General features: G+C 35.0%; 3 protein-coding genes across 3 annotated transcripts; 1 reads left to right on the top strand and 2 right to left on the bottom strand.

The window, feature by feature from the left end:
* Positions 1 to 18: 18 nt before the first annotated feature.
* On the bottom strand, positions 19 to 1,912 carry LOC101893318 (tRNA-dihydrouridine(16/17) synthase [NAD(P)(+)]-like). Its single transcript, XM_005187500.4, has one exon. The coding sequence runs from the start codon at positions 1,719 to 1,721 to the stop codon at positions 153 to 155; it is 1,569 nt and encodes a 522-aa protein (XP_005187557.1). The 5' UTR covers positions 1,722 to 1,912; the 3' UTR covers positions 19 to 152.
* A 2,105-nt stretch (positions 1,913 to 4,017) lies between these two features.
* On the top strand, positions 4,018 to 6,029 carry LOC101893657 (mitochondrial E3 ubiquitin protein ligase 1). The gene is made up of 4 exons (XM_005187502.4): positions 4,018 to 4,216; positions 4,290 to 4,459; positions 4,517 to 5,138; positions 5,672 to 6,029. The coding sequence occupies exons 1-4, from the start codon at positions 4,112 to 4,114 to the stop codon at positions 5,789 to 5,791; spliced, it is 1,017 nt and encodes a 338-aa protein (XP_005187559.1). The 5' UTR covers positions 4,018 to 4,111; the 3' UTR covers positions 5,792 to 6,029.
* On the bottom strand, positions 5,974 to 13,116 carry LOC101893491 (FGGY carbohydrate kinase domain-containing protein). The gene is made up of 5 exons (XM_005187501.4): positions 12,795 to 13,116; positions 7,458 to 8,320; positions 6,553 to 6,703; positions 6,429 to 6,503; positions 5,974 to 6,375 (listed from the first exon to the last, which is right to left on the bottom strand). Exons 1-5 carry the CDS (start codon positions 12,975 to 12,977, stop codon positions 6,019 to 6,021), a joined length of 1,629 nt encoding a protein of 542 aa, XP_005187558.1. The 5' UTR covers positions 12,978 to 13,116; the 3' UTR covers positions 5,974 to 6,018.
* Positions 13,117 to 14,428: the final 1,312 nt, after the last annotated feature.

Below are 14,428 nucleotides of genomic sequence, written 5' to 3'. Positions count from 1 at the left end.
AGAAGACAATGTTGACAATTATTGTCCATAAAATTTATTTATTTCTGTTTCTATAAACACAATATATCAGTTCTTAAACGTACATAAAAAATCCTATGTATTTAGCTAGATATACTCGTATTGCTCTTTAAACTTTGACTCATATGCGAGGATCATCTGATCAATGATTGTGCTGATTTGTTCGTATCCTCGCAAATTACTTTTTCCATTTCTTCATTCGTATCATTATCATCATCTTTTGTACTTTTATCGGATTCTTCTTCGGCCTCTTCAGCAACACCCGAATCATTTTTAGATTCTTCAAATAACTTTGCCTTTGCTCTTCTTGATTTTATTAAAATACCATGACCACGACAATCCATGTCCTGACTATAGCATTTCTCTCGACAACAAATACGACAAAGTTGAAACTCACATTTCGAACCCATCGGATTTGTACAATCGCTACAATTTTCCAAGTTGCGTTCGTGGCGTCCTTCTGGTTTATTGGGTCGACGCATACGTCGTCTGAGCTTCTTCATGCGTTTTCGTGATATCTCCTGGCCATCATTATCAAAGTATTGTCGTTTCTCACGATTAGGATCTTCAGCACGGCGCGCTTTTTCTGCTAGAATTTGTTTATGCATTTCAGGTGGAACTCTAATGTATGGTTGGCATAACCACGGCGGAAGAGCTAAATTGTAGAATAATTCTTCTTGAACTACGCTGGGATCTACTTCTTCTTCTTTATACAGCTGAGCACCTTCATGATAGGGCTCGTATTTGGATTGCACTTTTTTTACAACATCGCGAAATTTGTCTATACTATTCGCTACAGCAAGTTCCTCGCGCAATTCACTGTTAGGCCTCAAATTCATCAAATGATGAAACAGTTTAAAACAGTGTCCCCGAATAAAGGAAATAGGGCAGGGATATTTTTCGGCATAGTTTAAGTATTCGTCAGCCATTTCCCACGATTTGACTTGCATGCCGGTAAATATTGCAGGATTATGTAGGTTACCTTCAGCTGTCATTACGCCATCCACCCCAGTTTCCTCAATGCATCTGTAAATATCTTCGACACCCAATATGTTACCGTTAGCGAACATGGGAATTTTAATATTTTCCCTGACCTCACGAATATAAGACCAATCAGCCACTCCGGTTAAGGGTCCTTTTTGTTCTCTGGTTCGACCATGCACCGTTAGTAACTGACAACCCGCTTTTTCTAGCATTTGTGCGTATCGTATGGTTTTCTCCCTGTCTTCGAATATGCGGATTTTACATGTAACTGGAACCTTAAGATTTTCATGCAACGTTCTTACGATCTCTTCCAACAATTCCCATTCCTCTTGTAGGAAAGCGCCATAATGGCCACGTTTAGCTATGGCTTGCGGACAACCCAGATTAATGTCAACTGCGTCGCAGTAATCCTGAGCCAACAATGCTGCTTCTAATAAAGTAGATGGGTCATTGCCGCAGAACTGTATAATAAGCGGTCGATCTTCTGGACATGTCTGCAAAGCATCTTTACGATATTTCAGATCATTGGCAAATAAATTACTATGGAACATGGGGGAATAACACAGATCTGCTTTATACTTCCTGCACATCATACGCCATGCCAATTCACTTTGATCAACCATTGGAGCCACCACAAACTTTGGAGATTTGAGTATTTTATGAAAGAATTCATAGCCGCCAAGTTTAGGATGTTTGGTGGTAGTTTCGGTCTCGGCCATATTTCAGCAGTCAGCAATACTGGAATACTCTTAAAAATGTTGGGTGGTAATATGATGAACTATTTTCTATTATTGGTATGTTCCAGAACTGCAAGAATGTAAAAGCTTTTACTACTATAACCGATTTTTCCTTTATGGTTAATAGATGAACCACCTTGATCTACTCCTTTAGAGGATTGTATAGAAATAAAAACAAACGTGTTATAGGGTAGAGTTGCCAACATTTACGTAGATAGTAAATTTTTAGATTCAGTCTTTTTTAATTTGAAATATTTTCTTCTTGTGTTACACTTTTAAACTGTTGAGAAACCAAAATCAAATAGACAACTTTTATATTGTAATATTAGTGGTAAATATAATACAATATAATCTGAGAAATAATTCGAAATAATCTGAGAAATAATTTGAAATAATCTGAGAAATAATTATTTATTGTCTTAAATGTAAATGTATTTCGATAACCCAAAAGTCAAGTAAACAGAAAGCAATTTTAACAGTTGATGTTACTGAAAAAAAATTCTGGAAAAATTTATTAATTAATAGCCTGCTCAGCAAGCTGTTTTTCTTCAAATTGCAAGGCAAATGACAGACAAATAGAATTTTGGTTTTTGTACGCCAACACACAAACAAAACGAAATGCTAAAGTAGACAATCAATAATTATCAATCGTTCATTCACAAAATTTAAACAAAGTAAAATATTGTGTTTTAAAATGGATATTTCACACAAAAGGTAAGATCCATGTCAACCCTTCTGTTCTAAACTCTAACTCTACGCAAAATTAGGCTCGAATTGGTATATAATTACAAAGACTACAAAATCTGAAAATTCTCTTGTTGGTCCTATTCAAGCCCTATATGTTTTTTTCTGACGCTAGCTCTGACTCAACAAAAAACTTCGTGAGTTTTGCGTCATAATTGTGACTTGATTACAAATAAAAATGGACATTCGGACACACATAGCTAAATCGACCCAGCTCGGCGAGATATGTAGATACATATGTAAAATTTGGCTGTTTATGGCATCCTTTGGCGGATTAGGCTGATATTTCCGCCACCCCCATTTACACTTTTATTTAAAATGAAAAATCCAAAACCGGCGCCCAGACACAATCCCTATTAAATTATGGGGGTTATGACCTTTTTTTGATCGTAATCATGGTAAAATTAAAGGCATGTTTACGTTAGAACTTTTTTCCGGGTTAACCTTCATTGTGAAGATTTATTTGAGGTATACACAATGGATTTGACAACTTAAACCGACTGGGTTTTCTAAACCCTTTGCAACGAAACGTACTATAAGAACGTAATAGTACGTTTATATATATGAGGGTTAACCCACTGGATTTGGATTTAAATTGTCATATCCATTACTTTTACTTCAAATAAATCCTCTCAAAGTAGGTTAACCCTACAAAAAGTTCTAACGTAAACATGGCATAAGTCATTTCAAACAAAACTTGCCTTCTCTGCATTTTCTGTAATTTATCTTGTCAAATTTCACTGAACAAAAGCATGATCCCATCTCTGATTTCTGGGCATACAATGAATTTATAAATATACATTTTGACAAGAGATGTTGTCAAATGATTTTTTTTAAACTTGTAAACATACATATAATTGCATGACTTTACCTTAAAAATTCTACCATGCATATAATTAAGTGGGGAGTATGACCGTTTGCTGTCGGGACTACTTACAAAAATTATTAAATGTAGTAAACTTGGGTTCGCGTTAACCGGTGTCGGACATACCCAGAAGAGAAAGTCTGTGGACATACCCATTATTAAGGGGGCTATGTCCGCTAGTTTCTGGGGTTTATGACGGTTTTTTTCCTTGGACATAACCACCATTACGGACATAATAGTAATGGGTATGCCCAAAACGATTTTGGATATGTCCTGCACAATGGTAGAATTAAGAAGATAAAGTCATGCAATCATATGTTTATTTTTTTTTTTTTTCAAAATTATTCATTTGACAACATTTCATTGTAAAAATGTCTATTTCTAAATCCATTGTACAAACACAAATCAGAGATGGGAACATACTTTCTAGTCAGGGAAATTTGACAAGATAAATTACAGAAAATGCAGAGATGAATGTGTCCTCTACCGCGAATCAAAGATTTCTAAAATTAATTATATTTGTAAGTAGTTTTTATTAAAAAAGTTATCATACTTACCTATTACTGATTAATTCCTTTTAATAAATCAATTGTCAAAAACGCTCTCTTTATAGAACAACATTATACTAATATTATTTCCTGTAAGTTTGGCAACTCTTACTGTCACATTCTTTATCCAAGTAAACAAACCCCAGCTGTCTTTAAAGTTGTTGTTGGAAATTTTTTGGTCTCGTTTTGTAATTTTAAGATATTTTAAATAAAAAATGGAATTTATCCACGAAGGAGTAGCACTGGGAGTAGATTTACTCATATTAGGTCTTTGTGTTAAGGAATATATTAGTTATAAGAAAAATGTGCAGCTGCTAAAGGTAAGAAAACTGAGAAAAATAAAATCAACCATCTACCGTCATTAACAAATATTTTTGTAACTCTCCTTCATAGGGTGCACCCCAATTAAGCATAGACAAAGACTTGAAGGATTATGTTGCAAAACAGAACGACAGCAAGGTGCCTTATGCCGTTATAAGAGGCATTGTTACACCAATTGGTGTTCCCATGCGAAGTGTAATGTCACCTTCTGTGACTGGGGTACTACAGGTCATAAAGCTAAAGTGAGATATTGGAATTACATATTTGAAATCGATGGTTATTAATGCATTATTTTATAGTGAACATCGTGTGGCGCGTGGATTTGCTGGCTTTTGGTCTGAGCAACGGAAACTCATACATGTTGCCTCCAATGAAATGCCCTTCGAATTGCGCAACAACGATGCTGGCGTCGAAATCGTTGACGCACTCTCGGCTGCTGTTTTAGACATGGATGTTGTATATGATAATTATGAGCCATCATCCTTGTCATTTTTCGATCATATATTTGGTTTCTTTTCGGGCGTACGGCAAAAGGGGCTGCAAACGACTGAAGAAGTTCTTCGAGATGGTAGTTTTATAACTGCCATCGGTGAGCTGGAAGCAGATGGTAAAACATTACGCTTACAGCCGTCACCATTAGGACCTCTTTTTCTCACTACAGCCACAAAATCGACATTAATTAAAAAGTTCGAAGAAGCCAAAAATTCCATGCTATTTAAAATTTTAGTATGCGGCACAATTGGCGCTGTCCTAATAGGTGTTGTTGGCCGGAAGATTTATCTAAAAAAGAAACAAGAACGTGACGAAAGACGCATTCGTGAAACTCTGGAGAAAGAAAGGAAAGAACGACGTGCAAAATCTAGGCCAGCACATTTAACGCAGGATCAATTGTGCGTTGTATGCAACATTAATCCAAAGGAGGTTAGTGTTACAACTTTTGTGAGAGAATGGAGGCTAATAATCTCACCCGCTATTTAGTGTATCTGGAAGATTTTTATGAATATTTTTAGTATTTTTATTAGGAAATCTAATTAATATTAACCTGCTTGTGTGTGAAGACAAAACCAAATGATCATTATTTTTGACTCTGAAAAGTCAAAGACAAAACAAAATGTTTATTAGTTTTTGACTCTGAATATATCGCATATTGAGGATCCCATATAACATAACCATATTCGGCGTATATAACTGTTTAAATGTATAGGTATCGGGAAAATTATTTATCCTATCTTTTGATAAATTTAAAAAATTGTAAATTTCAAAATTGTAATTACATCACTACAAAAATGTAATTTTGGATCGATCAAAATTCCAAAATCGACTATTGGTTCTACAGCTGACAATATAAAATAAATGTGGTTTTTGTTGGTAATATATAATACCTTAGTAACAACAGGATATTTGGTCTAAGTTTTTCTATTATAAAAAGATTAACAAATATCATAATTTTTCAGGTTATTATTCTTCCCTGTGGTCATGTCTGCATTTGTGAAGACTGTTCGGAAAAGATAAAAATGACGTGCCCTGTTTGCCGTGGAAAAATTAATACCCGGGCTGCAGCTTTTATATCTTAAAAATGTAATTTCATACAGCTTAAAAACGAAATCGCCCAAAATGTTTAATATTATTAATTCTCAATTTATTTAAAATATCAATTGTATATAGACAAATTACAAAATTAACTATAGTAGTAGAATCTACGTACAAACAATGTAAGGTATAAACTACGTATAAATATGTATATGTTCTTCTTTAAAAAAAAACCGAATAAATGCAAAATAAATTCATTTCGAGCCCGCAATCACATCATAAGATCTCTGTATTTCCGTTGGTCGTTTAACATTTCTAAAAATACATGGTATTTACGCTCGTGATATTCTTTGGTCGAAAATTGGGGAATTAACATTTTGCCATTTCCGCCCATAGCGGCAGATGCTGCTTCTAATCCGTCATACACATTGGCAGCACAAGCACCCAACATTGCTGATCCGACCAAAACCATTTCCTGTTCATCTGGTATAAGTGCTGGCAGTTGGCAAATATCTGCATGATTTTGAACATACAGCGCATTCTTGGCTAGTCCGCCGCAAAACAATAGGGTTTGAAAGGGGACACGATTATGCTTGAGTAGATTGTCAATAATATGCCGGGTACCATACTGAAAGAGAAGCACATCAGGATATATAGTAGGTTTTATTAGGAAATACTTACGGCCAAGGCTTGCACAAAAGCTAAGTATAAAATGGCTAGGGCATCTTCATCCACATTCATGTTGAGGCCTGTAATCTAAAGTTTTGTTTAATATTGTACTATACTAAAAAATATATATACTAACCATTCCTCTTAAATTTGGATCTGCTATAGGTGAACGATTGCCACGAAAATCTGGCCAAACATGAATGTCTTTTGTTAGATAACATGGATCATCCAATCCCTTTTCCTTTGCAATCTGTTTCAATCTGCGATTGAGATAAGTGTATATGTGTCTGAAAAAAAATTGCAAATCGTTATAATTAAATAAAAATTCATGAATATGAATATGAGTTTAAAGTCCAAATAGGTGAGTATTTGTCTAAAAACCATTACCACTTGAGAATCGATTTTTCTGAAATTTTCACAGAACATTCAATTGTTTACTTCGGCTATATTTTTTTAGAAATTAGAAGGGGCGTGGTATCTCCCACACTTCACTTCTTGGGAATCGAAAAAAATGCAAAACTTCTAGATTCTTGCAGGTTCTGGAACATACCAATTTATAGTGAAAAGAAGGCAGGGATAACTTTAACAATAGTTTACTCAATCGGCAACCCTGTAAAGTCGTCATAATAAGCTATTGGACATATTAGTCACGATGAACCCAGCAATGTCCTACGGGGTTTAGTTTAGCGAAAGAACCACCATATCCACGTATTTCGTTCTTTATTAGTATGTTTGAAATAAAACGAGTAATAGAAGTTAGTGAAATGAAACTGATATTTGCTCTGTTCCAGAAAGTGCAAGGATCTACTAATTTTGCATTTTTTGGATATCATAAAGAAAAAATGGGTAATCATAGTAACATTTTCACATTCTTACAGATCCTGGAACAAAGCATTTATTTGGTATTTGGTCTGGTGTATTAGACAGAACTGAAAAGAATTTTAGTCCGAACTGTGAAATACATTTTTTTAACTTTTAAGATAAATAAAATCACACGCCAAAACGAAAAATTATATTGACATAAATTTCTTTAGTACTCACTCATTTTCGCTCAATTTCATTTTTATGTGCATATATTGAGGATGGGTTTTGATGACATGATCCAATAGTAAACCAGCTGCACTCTGACCGCCTTCGTTCAAATAATAATCCGCTATGATAGCACTACGGTAGGGTCCCCAAATGCCCCTGGCCAAGCACGGATCTCTCGTTAAACTCATATGACACGTAGATGTGCCACAAATCAATGCCAATTTACCCTGCAACTCACAATTGTATTCTTTCGAACGGCAACCGAACATTCCCAAAGCGCCAGCATGTGCATCTATAAGTGATGTACCCACCACAGTACCCGGCAATAGATTCAATTCCTTCGCAGCTTTTTCACTCAAGCCATTTCCAACTGGAGTTCCGGGCTCTTTAACAATGCTACCAATTATTTCAGCATCATTATTTAGTAGATCATCCAGGCCGATTTGTTGGAAAAAATCTCGATTCCACTGCATATTCTCGGCATCATAATTCCATTTACAGACAACTGAACATAGTGATCTTGTATCGCAACCTGTACTACGCCATGTTAAAAAGTCAGGCAAATCAAATGCCCTCCATATTTTCGACCATGTCGATAGATAACAATTATTTTTAAGCCATAATAATTTAGGTAATTCCATTTCTACGGATACTTGACCGCCAACATATTTCAATATATCATGTTTTGTAGCATTAATATGATCAGCTTCTTTGTGGGCTCTATGGTCCATCCATAAAATAACGTTCTGTTCAGGATTTAGAGTTTTACTGGCGGAGAGAGGTTCGCCATTTTCTCCTAAAATCACCAGAGAACACGTGGCATCAAATGAAATCGATACCACCTCTTCTTTGGCAACGTCGCTGGTAACGTTCTAAATATAAAAAAGATTGTTAAATTAATTAAGTTAAGAAATGTATCATATGCATGTAAATGATATAATATTTCTTCTAAATTATCTGAAATTGGATGTCCTATATGTAGTATAAGACTATCGCATTTGATCCGTCAAATGTAATATGGTATGCAATTAGCAAAAACGGCAGCAGGATTCGAGTTCGGATCTGGCATTCCTTTACGATGTGTCGCAAAATATGTGATGTGAAGTCTTCAAGTTGCTTATATTGTTATTAAACCACTCCTTATGATAGCTTCCCCACAAAGGGTCAAAATTTTGAATGTCCATGAAGCTTATAAAATACGAAATTAGCATCCGATTCCATTCAGACTTGGCACATCTCAATATTTCTATAAACACACATTTGTTATAAAGATGGTAGAGATCGGTTTATTCCTTCTGGTACCCCCCCCCCACTAAGGGTCAAAGTTTTGAATAAATAAAACGATCCGAAATAGGCATCCAGTTCTCTTCAATGTACACATATTACATTATTTTTATTAACCCAAGATCTAGTCTGAATATGGAATATATCGGTCCACTCCTTCTGGTATCTCCCCTACAAGGGGTCAAAATTTTGAATGTCTATGAAGCTCATAAAACGCGAAATTAATATCCGATTCCATTCAGATTTAATACATCTCAATATTTCCACCAACACAAGATCTTTTATAAAGATGGTAGAGATCGGACCATTTCTTCTGGTACCTCCCCTACATAGATTTCAAGAATTGAAAAACAAAACGCTCAAAAAAAGGGAAATAAGCATCAAACTCTCTTCAAATTTCAAAACATTTTTGCACATGATCTGTTGTGAAGATGATATATATCTGCGAACCCCTTCTGGTATTTCACACACAAAGGGCCACTATTGTCAATACTTTTATCTGCCATAATTTGTGAAACAAGTTAGTCAATTCTTTACAACTAAATATTTCTCTCAACCGGAATTTATGAGTTCGCATAAGATTGGATATAAATGTTCGATTTTCTTGTAATGTTGTCCATACCAGATGAAGTATTAGGAGAGGTATGAAAATGGAATACTTCGGTCGACTATATCTGCACACGTACATTTTAACATTTTCTAAAAAATTATCACATATCTCATATAAAGTGAAGAATGTAACCCATATATATTCCAAACCTGGCACGTCGCAATATTTATATCATATATTTGGCTCCGATACGAAATGGACAATATTGACCCATTCCTTCGGAATAGAGGGCCAACAATTTGATTATTAATAATACAAGTCAAAATATATTTAAATAATCGAACGTTGGCCGAGGGTATACATACGCCGGCTAAGCCGACTGATACTTTTTAACTTTGTTATTTTATTTGTTGCTTCATTTCTTTTTATTGCTGACAAATTGCTTCACACTCTCGGAAAAATGCTGCTGGACAATTTCTGCAGGAAAAGCAACCAGAAATATTTTAACCATTAAATAATCGAATAACAGCTGCATTGTGGCCGATGCAAAAATACAAATTCTACAAAATTCCGACAATAATTTACTTATTTAATTATTTTTCAGATAACAAGTAAAAAAGCTGTAAGTTCGACCAGCCTGAACCTTGAATACCCTCCACCATTTGGAACAAATTTGGCAATTTTCAAAAAAAAATAAAAAAAATCCTTTAACAATTCTGTTAAAATCTTAAACTTGAAAATAATGTAGCTAAAATCATCAAAATACCGAATATAGGGAGGTACCATGGGGTTATAAAACGTGGACCTGCACAGACTATTTTCTGTCACAGGCTGTAGTATCCGTTGCGAATTTCAAATACCAAACCTGAAACAATTCCGGTGAACAATATCTCTAAAATCATCGAAATACCGAATATCGGGAGGTACCGTTAAATAGGGGCTATTTGAAGACGTGGACAGACAATTTTCTAGCATAAGCTGTAGCATCCATTACGAGCTTCAAATATCAAATTTGAAAAATTCCGGTGAACAATGTCGCTAAAATCATCAGAATACTAAACAGCGGGAGTTATCGTTATATGGGGCTATACAGATATGTGGACCTTCGCAGACAATTTTCTGTCACAGGCTGTAGTATCCGTTGCGCACTTCAAATACCAAATTTGAAACAATTCCGGTGAATAATGTCGCTAAAGTCACCAAAATACCGAATAATATCGGGAGGTACCGTTATATGAGGTCTATACGAAGACGTGGAACTGCACTGACAATTTTCTGTTAAAGGCTGTAGTATACATTACGAATTTCAAATACCAAATTTGAAACAATTCCGGTGAATAATGTCGCTAAAATCATCGAAATACCGAATATCGGGAGGTATCGTTATATGGCGGCTATACCAAAACGTAGACCAATATACGTGGGGCAATAACGTAACGGCTACTCGTTGTTCTTTTTCGAAGAAAAATAGCTCAATTATGACTCTGGACCAAAATTCGCACCAAACAGCGACTAGTTTTGGGTAAATCGGCTTTTCAATGTATGCCCCCAAAAATTTTTCGTTATTAACATAGTTTCGTTAATAGAGGGCCAACAATTTGATTATTAATAATACAAGTCAAAATATATTTAAATAATCGAACGTTGGCCGAGGGTATACATACGCCGGCTAAGCCGACTGATACTTTTTAACTTTGTTATTTTATTTGTTGCTTCATTTCTTTTTATTGCTGACAAATTGCTTCACACTCTCGGAAAAATGCTGCTGGACAATTTCTGCAGGAAAAGCAACCAGAAATATTTTAACCATTAAATAATCGAATAACAGCTGCATTGTGGCCGATGCAAAAATACAAATTCTACAAAATTCCGACAATAATTTACTTATTTAATTATTTTTCAGATAACAAGTAAAAAAGCTGTAAGTTCGACCAGCCTGAACCTTGAATACCCTCCACCATTTGGAACAAATTTGGCAATTTTCAAAAAAAATAAAAAAAATCCTTTAACAATTCTGTTAAAATCTTAAACTTGAAAATAATGTAGCTAAAATCATCAAAATACCGAATATAGGGAGGTACCATGGGGTTATAAAACGTGGACCTGCACAGACTATTTTCTGTCACAGGCTGTAGTATCCGTTGCGAATTTCAAATACCAAACCTGAAACAATTCCGGTGAACAATATCCCTAAAATCATCGAAATACCGAATATCGGGAGGTACCGTTAAATAGGGGCTATTTGAAGACGTGGACAGACAATTTTCTGGCATAAGCTGTAGCATCCATTACGAGCTTCAAATATCAAATTTGAAAAATTCCGGTGAACAATGTCGCTAAAATCATCAGAATACTAAACAGCGGGAGTTATCGTTATATGGGGCTATACAGATATGTGGACCTTCGCAGACAATTTTCTGTCACAGGCTGTAGTATCCGTTGCGCACTTCAAATACCAAATTTGAAACAATTCCGGTGAATAATGTCGCTAAAGTCACCAAAATACCGAATAATATCGGGAGGTACCGTTATATGAGGTCTATACGAAGACGTGGAACTGCACTGACAATTTTCTGTTAAAGGCTGTAGTATACATTACGAATTTCAAATACCAAATTTGAAACAATTCCGGTGAATAATGTCGCTAAAATCATCGAAATACCGAATATCGGGAGGTATCGTTATATGGCGGCTATACCAAAACGTAGACCAATATATCTAATTTTCAATACCAATCATCCTAGACATAATATCAATTGTTCTGCCAAATTTTGAAGCTCTACGTCAAATCATGTGGGCTGTATCGAGATTTCAACTGACAGACAGACAAACTGACGGACATCGTTAAATCTACTTAGAATTTTATGCTGATCATGAATATATATACTTTATGGGGTCTACGACGAATATTTACGGATCTTACAAACGGAATGACAAAGTTAGTATACCCTCCTTTTTAAGGTGGAGGGCCTACCTTATACCTGACTACGCTTTCGACGTTTTTCACAACTAGACTTGAATACTTGACAGAACTGATATTTGTTTTTTATGATGACAATAAAAACGATTAAAAAAAAATTATGAATGTTTATAACTGGAAAAGACTACTTTTGAAATAATTTAATCTTTCTTACAAAAATTTCCTTGTTTTTACTTGGTTGGCTTGAATATATATTTGGACATAGCGTATTTTATATAGCGAAATAATTACAATGAAGAATTATTTGAATAAATATATACCGTACTCACTTATGTAATTCAATGAATATGTCGATTTAGTTTTTGCAAAAGCATGTAGCAGTTTAAATACTTTTTACGTAATTTTGCTAACATTTTTATTCTTTATTGGCCAACCCTAAATATAGTTATTAATGGATACCATTAAGAAAATGAGATAAAAATAACTAACAGTTGAATATTTATATCAATGTTATTCTCAATCTCTTTGGCTCTCCGCTAAAATCCGTTAACGTGCCCACCACCACATCGTCATAAACCTGTCTGACACATACCTTAACACAATAGCACACAGCATTCCATATATCATCGGACGATTGCTCAAAATGTTCATGTTCTGGATTCCAAATGCGTATATTTCGTGCAGCTTGCTTTATAACTTTGCCATCAGATGTTATCAGTGCAGCTCGAGCTGATGACGTGCCAACATCGACTCCAACAAAATAAATTTTCGGCATGTTGTTATGGTTTAGCGTGCGCGTACTTTTGAATACTTGACAATCAATGCCAAATGGTTTTCGTAAACTGATCGCCCGTTCGAGAATCGTATCACCTTTGCTTGCAAATGCAATTTAAACTTGGGCTGAAACAATTAATATGGGCAAAGATTTACATTCGTGAGAGGCAACAAATGTTAGAACTGACTGCTCTTCTTGAATTGTTATCTTATCAGCGTTGTAAACGGTTACGCCGCATAGAGGTTCATCAACTTTTTCTTTTCTAATTGCCCGTACTAATTGGAGGGGAATTGTTCGTACCTCTTGCTTGTGTTTATTGCACTGAGCCCTCGGCCAGCGATTGTACACTTATCCCACACTTTGTTATTGGTTCAAAGTCAAGTAGGTATTTAAATGTTTAAATGTGTTTTAGATGAATGCGTATCTCGTTCATTTTTTTTTTTTTTTTTGATTATTGTGATTTGAAATTGGCGTGTTTTGAGTTATTTTTACTCTCCCTTTTTTAAAGATACCCTCTGAAACTTGAACAAACAACATTTGGTTGTTCTCTATGAAAAGAGTTCGCGCTTAAACGCTCGAGGGTCGATCAATAATTCTAATTAGATTTCGAATAATGCCTTATGTTTGCAAACTGAATATTTTTCATACCAATGTTTTCTAGTTGTTAGAAAATGTGACATACGTCGGGATGGAAACCTCTACCATAATTCTGAACTCAAGTCTGAGATCAAGTCTGCGATGTTTTGGAATACAAATACTGCAGCAAATGTTCATGTGTGATGTTGCATTTATTTGTAAGATGCTAAAACGTCGAGATAGGTACATAGTTACTTTTGATACTCTTTATAGAATCCCTTCCTATGTGGTCCATCAGATCAAGTATCAAGTCCATCAGATCAAAAATGTAGGGCCAAGATCCAATCCAAGTGAAATTTGCGGTAATCGGTTCAGTTTCGGATAAAGATGCCGTACATAATTCCATCCGAATTCATGTTTATTATGTACCATATTTGTAATATTTTACCAAATAAAGTGGATGAAATGGAGCATACGAAGCAAATAAATACTAGAAGTTACATTAGAAAAATTTAGTGAAAATCTGTTTATAATTTTAGCTTACATATAATCTTTGAGCGATTTAGTATTTAAGATCGCTCAAAGTCATCTTATTACACATTTTCTTGTTCAGTTTAAAACAAAACATCATGGTATACGCATTTTGGAAGAAGGGAAGCGTATTACCTTTGCATGTTAATAACGAAAAATTTTTGGGGGCATACATTGAAAAGCCGATTTACCCAAAACTAGTCGCTGTTTGGTGCGAATTTTGGTCCAGAGTCATAATTGAGCTATTTTTCTTCGAAAAAGAACAAGGAGTAGCCGTTACGTTATTGCCCCACGTTCAACGAATTTTTGTTTACAAAAATTACAGTGGAGGATATGGCCAATGT

The sequence above is a fragment of the Musca domestica genome, unplaced genomic scaffold (assembly GCF_030504385.1).
Source record: "Musca domestica strain aabys unplaced genomic scaffold, Musca_domestica.polishedcontigs.V.1.1 9, whole genome shotgun sequence".
NCBI lineage: Eukaryota > Metazoa > Arthropoda > Insecta > Diptera > Muscidae > Musca > Musca domestica.
Note: the sequence above shows the minus strand (reverse complement) of the source record. Positions and strands in the feature narration are given on the sequence as shown.